The following is a 12,746-nucleotide window of genomic DNA, read 5'->3' as shown; positions in this document are numbered from 1 at the left end:
CACATAGCAACATCTGGATTCAGCTTACGTAGGATGAAAACAGAATGCATATTAGTAATATGTGAATAGCAGAAATGACGAACTTAAATAAGCCATGTTAATTTTACCATATACATACCTCTGGCACTTCAAATCTTATTTTATACTGAATCATATTTTTTGTATAATCTGGCTTTTGAAACTTTTTCTGTTGACCACTTTTAACTCCAGTGGGAGACTGAGGAGGCTCTTCCAAGGGACTACACAGTGCATCAAAAAATTCTTCCTCTGAATCTAAACATTACAGAACACTAAGTCAATAATCAAAATGATTGATTTAGCAACATTTTTATAATTTTTTGAAATAAATATGAATGCTAATATATTAAGGGTCTAAATGTTCCAGGGTCTAAACATTTCAAAAACTGAATGTAAAGAACATAGAGATTTTGTCTGAAAGAATACCATTTTTGACCAAAAAAAGTACAGAAAATATAAAATTCATCTTTAGCTTAATGAACATCACCTTTTAAAGTTATTAGTCTATGTAAAAATTTCAAAAGAAAATTTTATAGCAAATGCCAATGATTACACACATAATGAATTTTCAAACAAACACACTAAGATGCTCACTATATCTGGTTAATGAAACAGGACTTAGTTATAAAATCTACAATATTAAAAGCACACAGCAGGCCCTGAGATTTGGATGAAGAAACTGAAATCAATCACTATTGAATTCATGTGTGTGTGTGTGTGTGTGTGTGTGGACACATATATCTGATAAAAAATTTCTAGAATTTGCCATTAAAAACAACTCCAAAACTAGTAAAACTATTAAAAGAAGATTTAAAGACAACTAAAACCACCTGAAGTATGTCCCGAACAACCCAAGACTGAATTTAGGGCAGAATATCTCAAAAATAGCTCCTCCCTGCCCCATTTACCACAAAGAAAAACATTCTTTTAGAAAACCAAGGATTAAAACGGCAACTTCAGTTACTTACCATTTAGCAACTTTTAAAGCCTTAAAAACCGAGAAATACATTTGCTTTTCTTTCCAATGTGGCCAAGAAAAAGCAGATATCTGTTATCAAAATATTTACCAGTTTTCATATGTGAATGTAGTAGGTATTAAGTCTTGATTTTTTTGTTTAGTAACAAAAAAGGAAAATATAAAACTAAAATTTTACTATAACAAAACTCTCTAAATAATTAAGTAATATCATAAATTAGATATCAACAGCTTCACTAGGGCTCCTAGCTCAAAGGAAGATAAAAAGATTAACTTACTAGTAGACTTTGAGATTACAAGTTTAAATTGTACATACCAAAAAACGCCACGGCAAAAGCAACTTTAAGGAACACCCAAGTTCTAGTGTTTAAAGGAATTTTAGTGAAATTTCCAAAAAATACATAAATATCTGCTATTGTTTGAAATTTTTAATATGGTCTCAAATGAAAATTATATTCCTAACACATTTTAATAAGAAAAACTTCCTAAAGCAGTTGTATTTTACCATCTTCGACACATGGAAGTTCCAGGAGAGGAAGCACTTTCTGTGAAATCTGTGATGTTCCCAAAGAAGTCGACCTTTGAATCTGGAAGAAAAGTAATTCACTGTTAATTAGCACAAAGATTTTTATTCAAAGTCCTAAGACAATTTTTACCTAAATAAATAAATAAATCTCCCTTCGAATTAATTAAGAAAAAAACCTAGCCTGAATTAGAAAAGTAAATAATAAAATTTGGTTTAAAGATGTGGTTTTACAATTTCAAGGCTAAATATAAAGGGTCGAACTATTACATTAATTTTCTTGTTGACAGGCTTTGAGTAGAAAAAGATCTTAGATACAATGTTAATTCAACCTATCACTAAATAAATACATCTCAGAACATCCATGGGAAAAAAACCGTTCTTCATATCTTAAACCTACAGAGTTGAGAAACTTGCAGTTTTAAATTTTTGAAAGATCATTAAATTGGCTTTTTTACTGCTATGAAAATACAGCACACAAAAACATATAATACAGTTTAATAAAATAACAATAAAAGACATCCCTGAATCTTCTACCCAGGCCAAAAAATTAAGCGGTACTACAGAAGTATCTTTTGTGATCCTCCTTGATTATGTTCCCTACAACTGATCATGATTTCACTTTTAGTTACTTGTTTTCAACCTTCTATGAAAGATTCTCTAAATATAACACTGTTTGTCAACTTCTTTCTAAACTGTACGAAAAGGAAATAATATCACATATGTTCTTGTAACATTCTTCAATAAAACAATCTTTAAATTTTATCCATATTGGTAGTTCATTCATTCTCACTGCTATACTATATTACACTGATAAATGACTACTTAATTGTCCACTACACTGTTGATATATATGTGTACTGTTTATAGATATTTTGCTTTTACTCACAGTGCCACCATGAGCCTCCTTGAACATGCCTCCAGATACTCATGTGTAAGATTTTCCACGGTGTATATATCAAAGAGTAGAACTGCATATATTCACTTTACTAAGTGTTACCAATCTGTTTTCACAAGTAGTTGTGACACATGAAACTAACATCAGCAGGTTAGATCTGGTATGGCTCCGTGGCCTCACAAATTCTTAGTGTTTTCAAACATTTAAAATTTTGGCAATCGGGGCGCCTGGGTGGCTCGGTAGGTTAAGTGTCCGACTTCGGCTCAGGTCATGATCTCATGGTCCGCGAGTTTGAGCCCCGCGTCGGCTCTGGGTCGACAGCTCAGAGCCTGGAGCCTGCTTCTGATTCTATGTCTCCCTCTCTCTCTGACCCTCCCCCATTCATGCTCTGTCTCTCTCTGTCTCAAAAATAAATAAACATTAAAAAAAAATTTTAAAAAATAAAATAAAATTTTGGCAATCTTCCTGGAAATTTCACCATAGTTTTAATTAGAATTTCAAAAACGAGTTATAGTTATATATCATATCACAGGTTCATGAACTGGTTTGTTCTTCTCTGAATCCTATTCATTTGGGGAAAACATTTTTATTGAAACATATCCTACTCCCTAGGAGTACATAATTAAGTACTATATAAGGTTAAGGTTTCATAAAGAAAACACATCCATGCACCCAAAATTCCCATCCAGGAATAAAACATTACAATCATGCAGAAACTTCCATCATGCTCCTCACAATAATTAGGCATGAATCACTACCCCCAAAAGCAACAACTATGCAGTCCTAATTTCAATTCTGAATGTTCTGAAATTTTTTACATCTATATTAGTGATCAAATGGCTTTGTTTTGCATTTTCCTGATGAGTAATAAAATTAACCACGTTTAATTTTTCACGTTTCTTCTCATTTTTTATGGGCTGTTCGTCTCCCTATATATTTTAGATGAAGTATTCTGTACATTATATGTGTTACAAATATTTTTCTCAATTCCATGGCTTACCTTTTTCATTTTTAACAGCTGTCTTTCAAAAAGTAGAACATTTTAATTTTCATCAGTTTATTTTTCTTATTTGCACTTTGTATCCCAAGATATCTTCACCTACCACAAACACTTAAAAGACTTTCTCTTATATGTTAAACAAACTCTATACCTTTGGGCATTTACATTTATGTCAATGTTCCATTTCACATTAAATCCCATATACATTATTTTCTTTCCCACTTGGAAATCTAGTTATTTCCAAGCCATTTATTGAAATGTCTACCATATTTCCCCCTACTTATTTATTAGGTTGGCATCTTTGTATGAAATCAAACATATATTAACTGTGGATTATATTGTGGATTTATGTCCAAACATTATTCTCCTTCATTGATCTGTATGTCTGTTCTCATATGAAAATGGCACTTTGTTTAATAAAGTAGCTATAAAATAATCCTTGAAATCAACCATTAAAAAACCTCAACATTATTCTGATCCAAAAATTGTTTTGGCTAAAATTATGGAAGCAGCCCTGTGGTATATATATGCAGTGCAATATTATTTAACCATAAAAAAAGAATGAAATCTTGCCATTTGTAGCAACATGACTAGATCTAGAGAGTATAGTGCTAAGTGAAATAAGCCAGAAAAAGACAGATACCAAATGATTTCACTCACATGTGGAATTTAAGAAACAAATGTACAAAGGAAAAACAAGACAAACCAAACAGCAGACTCTTACCTACAGAGAACAAACAGATGGTTAAAGCGGGGGGAATGGGGATGGGGGAAATAGGTGAAGGAGGTTAAGAGTACACATATCTTGATGAGCACTAGTGTTGAATCACTGAATTTTACACCAGAACAAATATAATGCTGTATGTTAACTATACTGGAGTTAAAATTAAAAATAATAGTAAATAAAATTGTTTTGGCTAATATGTGCCCTTTACATTCCACATATACTTTATAATTAGCTTGTTAATTTCTGGAAGAGATATCTGGTATTCTGATTGAGGATATGAGAAATCTCTAAGTTTGGAGAAAACTGCCATCTTAACAAGGTCAGGCCTCCAATCCTTGACTATGCCTATCATTCTACTGTTTAGGCTTTAATTTTTTTTTTTTTTTTTCAGAAATGTTTTGCAGTTTTAGGTTTACAGGTCTTGTACTTCTTTTGTTAAATTTTTCTGTGGGGCACCTAGGTGGCTCAGTCGGTTCAGTGTCCAACTCTTTTTTTTCCCCAAAGTTTATTTATTTATTATGAAAAAGAGCACACACAAGCAGGGAAGGAGCAAAGAGAGAGAGGGGGAGAGAGTAAATCCCAAGCAGGCTCTACACTGTTAGCATGGAGCCCCATGTGGGGCTCAATCTCAACCATGAGATCATGACCTGAGCACAAATCAAGAGTTAAATGCTTAAGTGACCGAGCCACCCAGGCACCCCTGGTGTCCGACATTTGATGTATAATTAATAAATAACTCAAATAAACTCTCAAAATAAACTTAAAAGTTTTTTTAAGAATTTAGCCTTTTTAATGTTATAAATGGAATAATTTTCATTTCATTTTTAGAAATGACTATTTACATTGATAATGTATCTTGCAAACTTATTAACCTTGCTTACTATTACTAATGGTAGTTTTCTACATTCCTTAGGACTTTCTGCATGACTCATCACTTCATCTGCAAATAAAGCTAGTTTTACTTTTTCTTTCCAATCTTGTCTTTATTTTTCTTGTTTTGTTGCAGAAGCTAGAGCATTCACACTATGAACCTGAATAGAAGTGATGAAAAAAGGCATTCTTGAACTATTCTGTACCTTACAGGGAAAGCCTTCAGTGTTTTTCAAATTAAGTATGATAATACCTTTAGGTTTTTCCTAGATGTCCCTTACACCAGGTTGAAGAGACCCTCTTTTATTCCCCACTTAAGAGTTTTTATCATCAATAACTGTTGATTTTGTGAGAAATTTTTTCTCTTCTACTGAGATCATAGACTTTTTCTCCTTTATTCCATGAATATAATTAACAGAATTGACTGGTAAACCATTTTTGCATTCATAAGGTAAATGCATTTGGTTATAGTGTATTATCCTTCTTACATATCATACTATTTCACTGTAATATTTGTTAAGGATTTTTGCATCTATGTTAATGAATATACATGTCTGTAGTTTTAATTTCTTATACTTCCTTTGTCTGATTACAATAGCAGGACCGTTTAATCTATGCAAGGAATCAAGGAAGCCTGGCCCATGCACAGATGAAATTAGCAGACACAGTTCAGGAGGAAGCAAGGCACTGGGCTTACTATAAAAGAAAAAAAATTTCTTAATGTCTCAAATATGCTCAGAAAGCTGATAAGAACCATGGAGAAAGAGCTAAAGGAAACCAGAATAATGATGTCACAACAAATAGAAAACACCAATGAAGAGACAGATTATAAAAAGAACTCAAACATAAATTCTAGACCTGAAAGTACAAGATAATAAATGAATATGAGATATCATTATGGATCCTAAGTCATCTGAAGGATACGGAAATGTTAGGAACAACTGTATTTCTACATATTCAACACCTTGGATAAAAGGAACAAATTCCTTAACATACTTAATCTTATAAAGCTCATGCAAGAACAAACTGATACTGTAAACAGTCCTGTAAAAATTAAATACAGTCTGAAAATCTTTCAATATATTCTAGGCACAGATGGCTTCACTGGTAAATTCCAACTTCTGTAAGATAGAAATAGTATCAACTCTTTACAAATAATCTCATCAAACAGAGAAGGGCGAAACATTTTCCAATTCATTTTATGAGGCTAGCCTTTCCCTGATATCATGAGTAAACACGTAACAAGAAAAAAGTATAAACCAGTATCCTGTGTGAACATAAATACAAAAATCCTCAACAAAAAAATTAGCCAATAAATCCAACAATATAAAAGGATAATATATCATGAACAAACAAGGTTTGTGTTAGGAATACAAGGTTAGGGGCATCTGGGTAGCTCAGTCGGTTGAGCATCTGACTTCGGCTCAGGTCATGGTCTCATGGTTCATGGGTTCGAGCCCTGCATCAGGCTCTGTGCTAACAGCTCAGAGCCTGGAGCCTGCTTCGGATTCTGTGTCTCCTTCTCTCTCTGCCCCTCCCCTGCTCACACTATGTCTCTGTGTCTCAAAAAAAATAAAGTTTAAAAAAAAAAAGGAATGCAAGGCTAGTTTAACATTCAACAATCAATGTAATTCATCATATTAACAGAATAAAGAAGAAAAAACTGTATGATTACAATAGATGCAGCAAAAGCGTTATATAAAATGCTACAAATACTCATGACACATAAAAAAACAGTTAACTGGGAATAAAAGAGTACCTCCTCAACCTGGGAAATAACATGTAGGAAAAACCTACAGTAATTACCATACTTAATAAACTAAGACTACCTATACTCCTGCCACCTAGGTTCTGGGTAGTAGTGGGTCCGTGGTTCCGGACCCACTGAAACTGAGGAAGTGGCACCGCTCTCAGAAATCCAGGAGGAGGTTCAGCCTCCAAAACACATGCACCTCTATTGATCTCAGAATAGCCTTCTGAGATTGACTGGTAGTGGCACCTCTATTGATCTCAGAAGAGCCTTCGGGGTTATTCTTTCCCCTTTTCTTGAAGAATAAAGCACACTCCCAGGTAGCTGGCTCTACTCTCCTGCCCCTTAGTATCCCGTAACTGCAAGGAGTTTTCTTCATTTTGTCCTGACTCTGCCCTTTTTAGTTCAAGCTGGCAACACTTCAGCTGGTATAGCCCCATTTCCATTCCTGGATTCTGCTGAGATGGTGGATTAGACCCAAGAGTCACAACCTTAATCCTTCTCTCAAGTGTTTTGTGCACAACACCCTGGGTTTTCTCTAACACGCTTTTCCATATTTTGCAATAAGGATAGGCTGAGCATTTTCCAAATCTTTAACTTTGGTTTCCATTTTGCTTAAGAAATCCTTCTTAAAAATTTATTTCTTTTCTTGCATTTTACTATAGGCAATTAGGAAAAAACAAGACCATGTCTTGAACAGTCTGCTTAGAAATCTCCATTAAATATCCAAGTTCATCACTTATAAGTTCCACATTAGAAAACAATTCAGCCATGTTCTTTGCGACTTTATAACAAGATCACCTTGACACAAAAGTCTTTTCCCTCTCTACTCATTATCCAGTTCTAAAGCTGCTACCACATGTTTGTTACCGCAACACCTCCCTTCCTGGTACCAAAAGCTGTGTTTGGTTGCTAGGGCTGCCATAACATAATTCCATGGACTTCATGGATAGTTCTAACAGAAATTTATTCTATCCCAGTTCTGGAAGCTAACAGGTCCAAGATCAAGGTGTTGGCATAATTTGCTTTATCTGAGGCCTCTCTCCTAGGCTTGCAGACATCCATCATCTTCTTTTGTTTGCTTACCAATGTATTTTCTTTCTTTTCTTTTTTTTTTTTGGATATTTATTGTCAAATTGGTTTCCATACAACACCCAGTGCTCATCCCAACAGGTACACTCCTCAATGCCCATCACCCACTTTCCCCTCCCCGCCTCCCCCCCATCAACCCTCAGTTTATTCTCAGTTTTTAAGTCTCTTATGGTCTGCCTCACTCCCTCCCTTTTTTTCCCCTTCCCTTCCCCCATGGTCTTCTGTTCACTTTCTCAGAATCCACGTAAAAGTGAAGACATATGGTATCTATCTTTCTCTGTATGACTTATTTCACCTAGCATAACACTCTCCAGTTCCAACCACATTGCTACAAAAGGCCATATTTCATTCTTTCTCATTGCCAAGTAGTATCTCATTGTGTATATAAACCACAATTACTTTATCCATTCATCAGTTGATGGACATTTAGGCTCTTTCCATAATTTGGCTATTGCTGAAAGTGCTGCTATAAACATTGCGGTACAAGTGCCCCTATGCATCAGCACTCCTGTATCCCTTGGGTAAATTACTAGCAGTGCTATTGCTGGGTCATAGGGTAGGATCTATTTTTAACTTTTTGAGGAACCTCCACAGTGTTTTCCAGAGTGGCTGCACCAGTTTGCATTTCCACCAACAGTGCGAGAGGGTTCCCGTTTCTCCACATCCTCGCCAGCATCCATAGTCTCCTGATTTGTTCACTTTAGCCACTCTGACTGGCGTGAGGTGGTATCTCAGTGTGGTTTTGATTTGTATTTCCCTGATGAGGAGTGACGTTGAGCATCTTTTCAAGTGCCTGTTGGCCATCTGGATGTCTTCTTTAGAGAAGTCTGTTCATGTTTTCTGCCCATTTCTTCACGGGATTATTTGTTTTTCAGGTGTGGAGTTTGGTGAGTTCTTTATAGATTTTGGATACTAGCCCTTTGTCTGATATGTCTTTTGCAAATATCTTTTCCCATTCCATTGGTTGCCTTTTAGTTTTGCTGTTTCCTTTGCTGTGCAGAAGCTTTTTATCTTCATAAGGTCCCAATAGTTCATTTTTGCTTTTAATTCCCTTGCCTTCGGGGATGTGTCAAGTAAGAAATTGCTGCAGCTGAGGTCAGAGAGGTCTTTTCTTGTTTTCTCCTCTAGGGTTTTGATGGCTTCCTTTCTCATATTCAGGTCCTTTATCCATTTTGAGTTTATTTTTGTGAATGGTTTAAGAAAGTCATCTAGTTTCAACCTTCTGCATGTTGCTGTCCAGTTCTCCCAGCACCATTTGTTAAAGAGACTGTCTTTTATCCATTGGATATTCTTTCCTGCTTTGTCAAAGATGAGTTGGCCATACTTTTGTGGGTCCAATTCCGGGGTCTCTATTCTATTCCATTGGTCTTACGTGTCTGTTTTTGTGGCAATACCATGCTGTCTTGATGATTACAGCTTTGTAGTAGAGGCTAAAGCCTGGGATTGTGATGCCTCCCACTTTGGTCTTCCTTCTTCAATATTACTTTGGCTATTCGGGGTCTTTTGTGGTTCCACACAAATTTTAGGATTGCTTGTTCTAGCTTCGAGAAAAATGCTGGTGCAATTTTGACTGGGATTACATTGAATGTGTAGATCACTTTGGTAGTATTTTAATAATATTTATTCTTCCAATCCATGAGCACAGAATGTTTTTCCATTTCTTTATATCTTCTTCAATTTCCTTCATAAGCTTTCTATAGTTTTCAGCATACAGATCCTCTACATCTTTGGTTAGGTTTATTCCTAAGTATTTTATGATTCTTGGTACAGTTGTGAATGGGATCAGTTTCTTTGTCTTTCTGTTGCTTCACTATTAGTGTATAAGAATGCAACTGATTTCTGTACATTAATTTTGTATCCTGCAACTTTGCTGAATTCATGTATCAGTTCTAGCAGACTTTTGGTGGAGTCTATCGGGTTTTTCATGTATAATATCATGTCATCTGCGAAAAGGGAAAGCTTGACTTCATCTTTGCCAATTTTGATGCCTTTGATTTCCTTTTGTTGTCTGATTGCTGATGCTAGAACTTCCAACACTATGTTAAACAACAGCGGTGAGAGTGGACATCCCTGTCGTGTTCCTGATCTCAGGGGGAAAGCTGTCAGTTTTTCCCCATTGAGGATGATATTAGCTGTGAGCTTTTCATAAATGGCTTTTATGATGTTTAAGTATGTTCCTTCTATTCGGACTTTCTCAAGGGTTTTTATTAAGAAAGGATGCTGTATTTTGTCAAATGCTTTTTCTGCATCAATTGACAGGATCATATGGTTCTTTTCTTTTATTAATGTGATGGATCACACTGATTGATCTGCAAATGTTGAACCAGCCCTGCAACCCAGGAATGAATCCCACTTGATCATGGTGAATAATTCTTTTTATATGCTCTTGAATTCGATTTGCTAGTATCTTACTGAGAATTTCTGCATCCATATTCATCAGGGATATTGACCTGTAGTTCTCTTTTTTTTGCTGGGTCTCTGTCTGGTTTAGGAATCAAAGTAATACTGGCTTCATAGAATGAGTCTGGAAGCTTTCCTTCCCTTTCTATTTTTTGGAACAGCTTGAGAAGGATAGGTATTATATCTGCTTTAAATGTCTGGTAGAATTCCCCAGGGAAGCCATCTGGTCCTGGACTCTTATATGTTGGGAGATTTTTGATAACTGATTCAATTTCTTCGTTGGTTATGGGTCTGTTCAAGTTTTCTATTTCTTCCTGTTTGAGTTTTGGAAGTGTGTGGGTACTTAGGAATTTGTCCATTTCTTCCAGGTTGTCCAGTTTGTTGGCATATAATTTTTCATAGTATTTCCTGATAATTGCTTGTATTTCTGAGGAATTGGTTATAATAATTCCATTTTCATTCATGATTTTATCTATTTGGGTCATCTCCCTTTTCTTTTTGAGAATGCTAGCTAGAGGTTTATAAATTTTATTTTTTCAAAAAACCAACTCTTGGTTTCATTGATCTGCTCTACAGTTTTTTTTAGATTCTATATTGTTTATTTCTGCTCTGATCTTTATTATTTCTCTTCTTTTGCTGGGTTTGGGGTGTCTTTGCTGTTCTGCTTCTATTTCTTTTAGGTGTGCTGTTAGATTCTGTATTTGGGATTTTTCTTGTTTCTTGAGTTAGGCCTGGATTGTAATGTATTTTCCTCTCAGGACTGCGTTTGCTGTATCCCAAAGCGTTTGGATTCTTGTATTGTCATTTTTATTTCTTTCCATATATTTTTAAATTTCTTCTCTAATTGCCTGGTCGGCCTATTCATTCTTTAGTAGGGTGTTCTTGAAACCTCCATGCTTTTGGAGGTTTTCCAGACTTTTTCCTGTGGTTGATTTCAAGTTTCATAGCATTGTGGTCTGAAAGTGTGTGTAGTATGATCTCAATTCTTTTATACTTGTTAAGGGCTGTTTTGTGACCCAGTATGTGATCTATCTTGGAGAATGTTCCATGTGCACTCAAGAAGAAAATATATTCTGTTGCTTTGGGATACAGAGTTCTAAATGTATCTGTCAAGTCCATCTGATCCAATGTATCATTCAGGGCCCGTGTTTCTTTATTGATCCTGTGTCTAGATGATCTATCCGTTGTTGTAAGTGGGGTGTTAAAGTCCCCTGCAATTACCACATTCTTATCAATAAGGTTGCTTATGTTTCTGATTGCTTCATATATTTGGGGGCTCCCGTATTCGGCACACAGACATTTATAATTATTAGCTCTTCCCAATGGATAGACCCTACAATTATTATATAATGCCCTTCTCCATCTCTTGTTACAGCCTTTAAAGTCTAGTTTGTCTGATAGAAGTATGGCTACTCCAGCTTTCTTTTGAGTTCCAGTAGCATGATAGATAGTTCTCCATCCCCTCACTTTCAATCTGAAGGTGTCCTCAGGTCTAAAATGAGTCTCCTCTAGACAGCAAATAGATGGGTCTTTTTTTTTTTTTTTTTATCCATTCTGATATCCTATGTCTTTTTGTTGGTAAATTTAGTCCATTTACATTCAGTGTTATTATTCAAAGATACGGGTTTAGAGTCATTGTGATGTCTGTAGGTTTAATGCTTGTAGTGATGTCTCTGGTACTTTGTGGTCCTTTCAACATTTCACTCACAGAGTCCCCCTTAGGATCTCTTGTAGGGCTGGTTTAGTGGTGATGAATTCCTTCAGTTTTTGTTTGGGAAGACCTTTATCTCTCCTTCTATTCTGAATGACAGACTTGCTGGATAAAGGATTCTTGGCTGCATTTTTTTTTTCTGTTCATCACATTGAAGATTTCCTGCCATTCCTTTCCGCCCTGCCAAGTTTTAGTAGATAGGTCTGGCACTACTCTTATGAGTCTACCTTTGTAAGTCAGAGCCTGTTTATCCCTAGCTGCTTTCAGAATTTTCTCTTTATCCTTGTAGTTTGCCAGTTTCACTATGATATGTCATGCAGAAGATCGATTCAAGTTATGTCTGAAGGGAGTTCTCTGTGCCTCTTGGATTTCAATGCCTTTTTCCTTCCCCAGATCAGGGAAGTTCTCAGCTATGATTTGTTCAAGTACACCTCCAGCCCCCTTCTCTCCCTCTTCCTCTTCTGGAATTCCTATTATATGGATACTGTTCCGCTTGATTGCATCATTTAGTTCTCTAATTCTCCCCTCATACTCCTGGATTTTTTATCTTTTTCTCAGCTTCCTCTTTTTCCATAACTTTACCTTCCAATTCACCTATTCTCTCCTCTGCCTCTTCAATCCGTGCTATGGCTGCCTCCATTTTACTTTGCACCTCATTTACACCATTTTTTAGCTTATGACTATTTCTTAGTCCTTTGATCTCTGTAGCAATAGATTCTCTGCTGTCCTCTATGCTTTTTTCAAGCCCAGCAATTAATTTTATGACTATTATTCTAAATTC

The 12,746-nt window shown here is 35.6% G+C and overlaps 1 protein-coding gene across 8 annotated transcripts in view; it reads right to left on the bottom strand.

The window, feature by feature from the left end:
* VPS13A (vacuolar protein sorting 13 homolog A) overlaps positions 1-12,746 on the bottom strand; it is a 253,659-nt gene that overhangs the window by 152,776 nt on the left and 88,137 nt on the right. For all 8 annotated transcript variants that reach the window (XR_014135928.1, XM_081790878.1, XM_081790879.1 and 5 more), the window contains 2 exons: positions 1,500-1,581; positions 119-273 (listed from right to left, as the gene is read on the bottom strand). Coding sequence is in view for 7 of the 8 variants with exons in the window: in XM_081790878.1 (XP_081647004.1) it covers positions 119-273; positions 1,500-1,581 (237 nt within the window). In the remaining variant the exon portion in view is untranslated. The remainder of the gene's footprint in view (positions 1-118; positions 274-1,499; positions 1,582-12,746) is intronic.

The sequence above is a fragment of the Panthera onca genome, chromosome D4 (assembly GCF_046562875.1).
Source record: "Panthera onca isolate mPanOnc1 chromosome D4, mPanOnc1 haplotype 2, whole genome shotgun sequence".
NCBI classification, from domain to species: domain Eukaryota; kingdom Metazoa; phylum Chordata; class Mammalia; order Carnivora; family Felidae; genus Panthera; species Panthera onca.
This window is presented reverse-complemented; position numbering and strand designations above follow the sequence as displayed.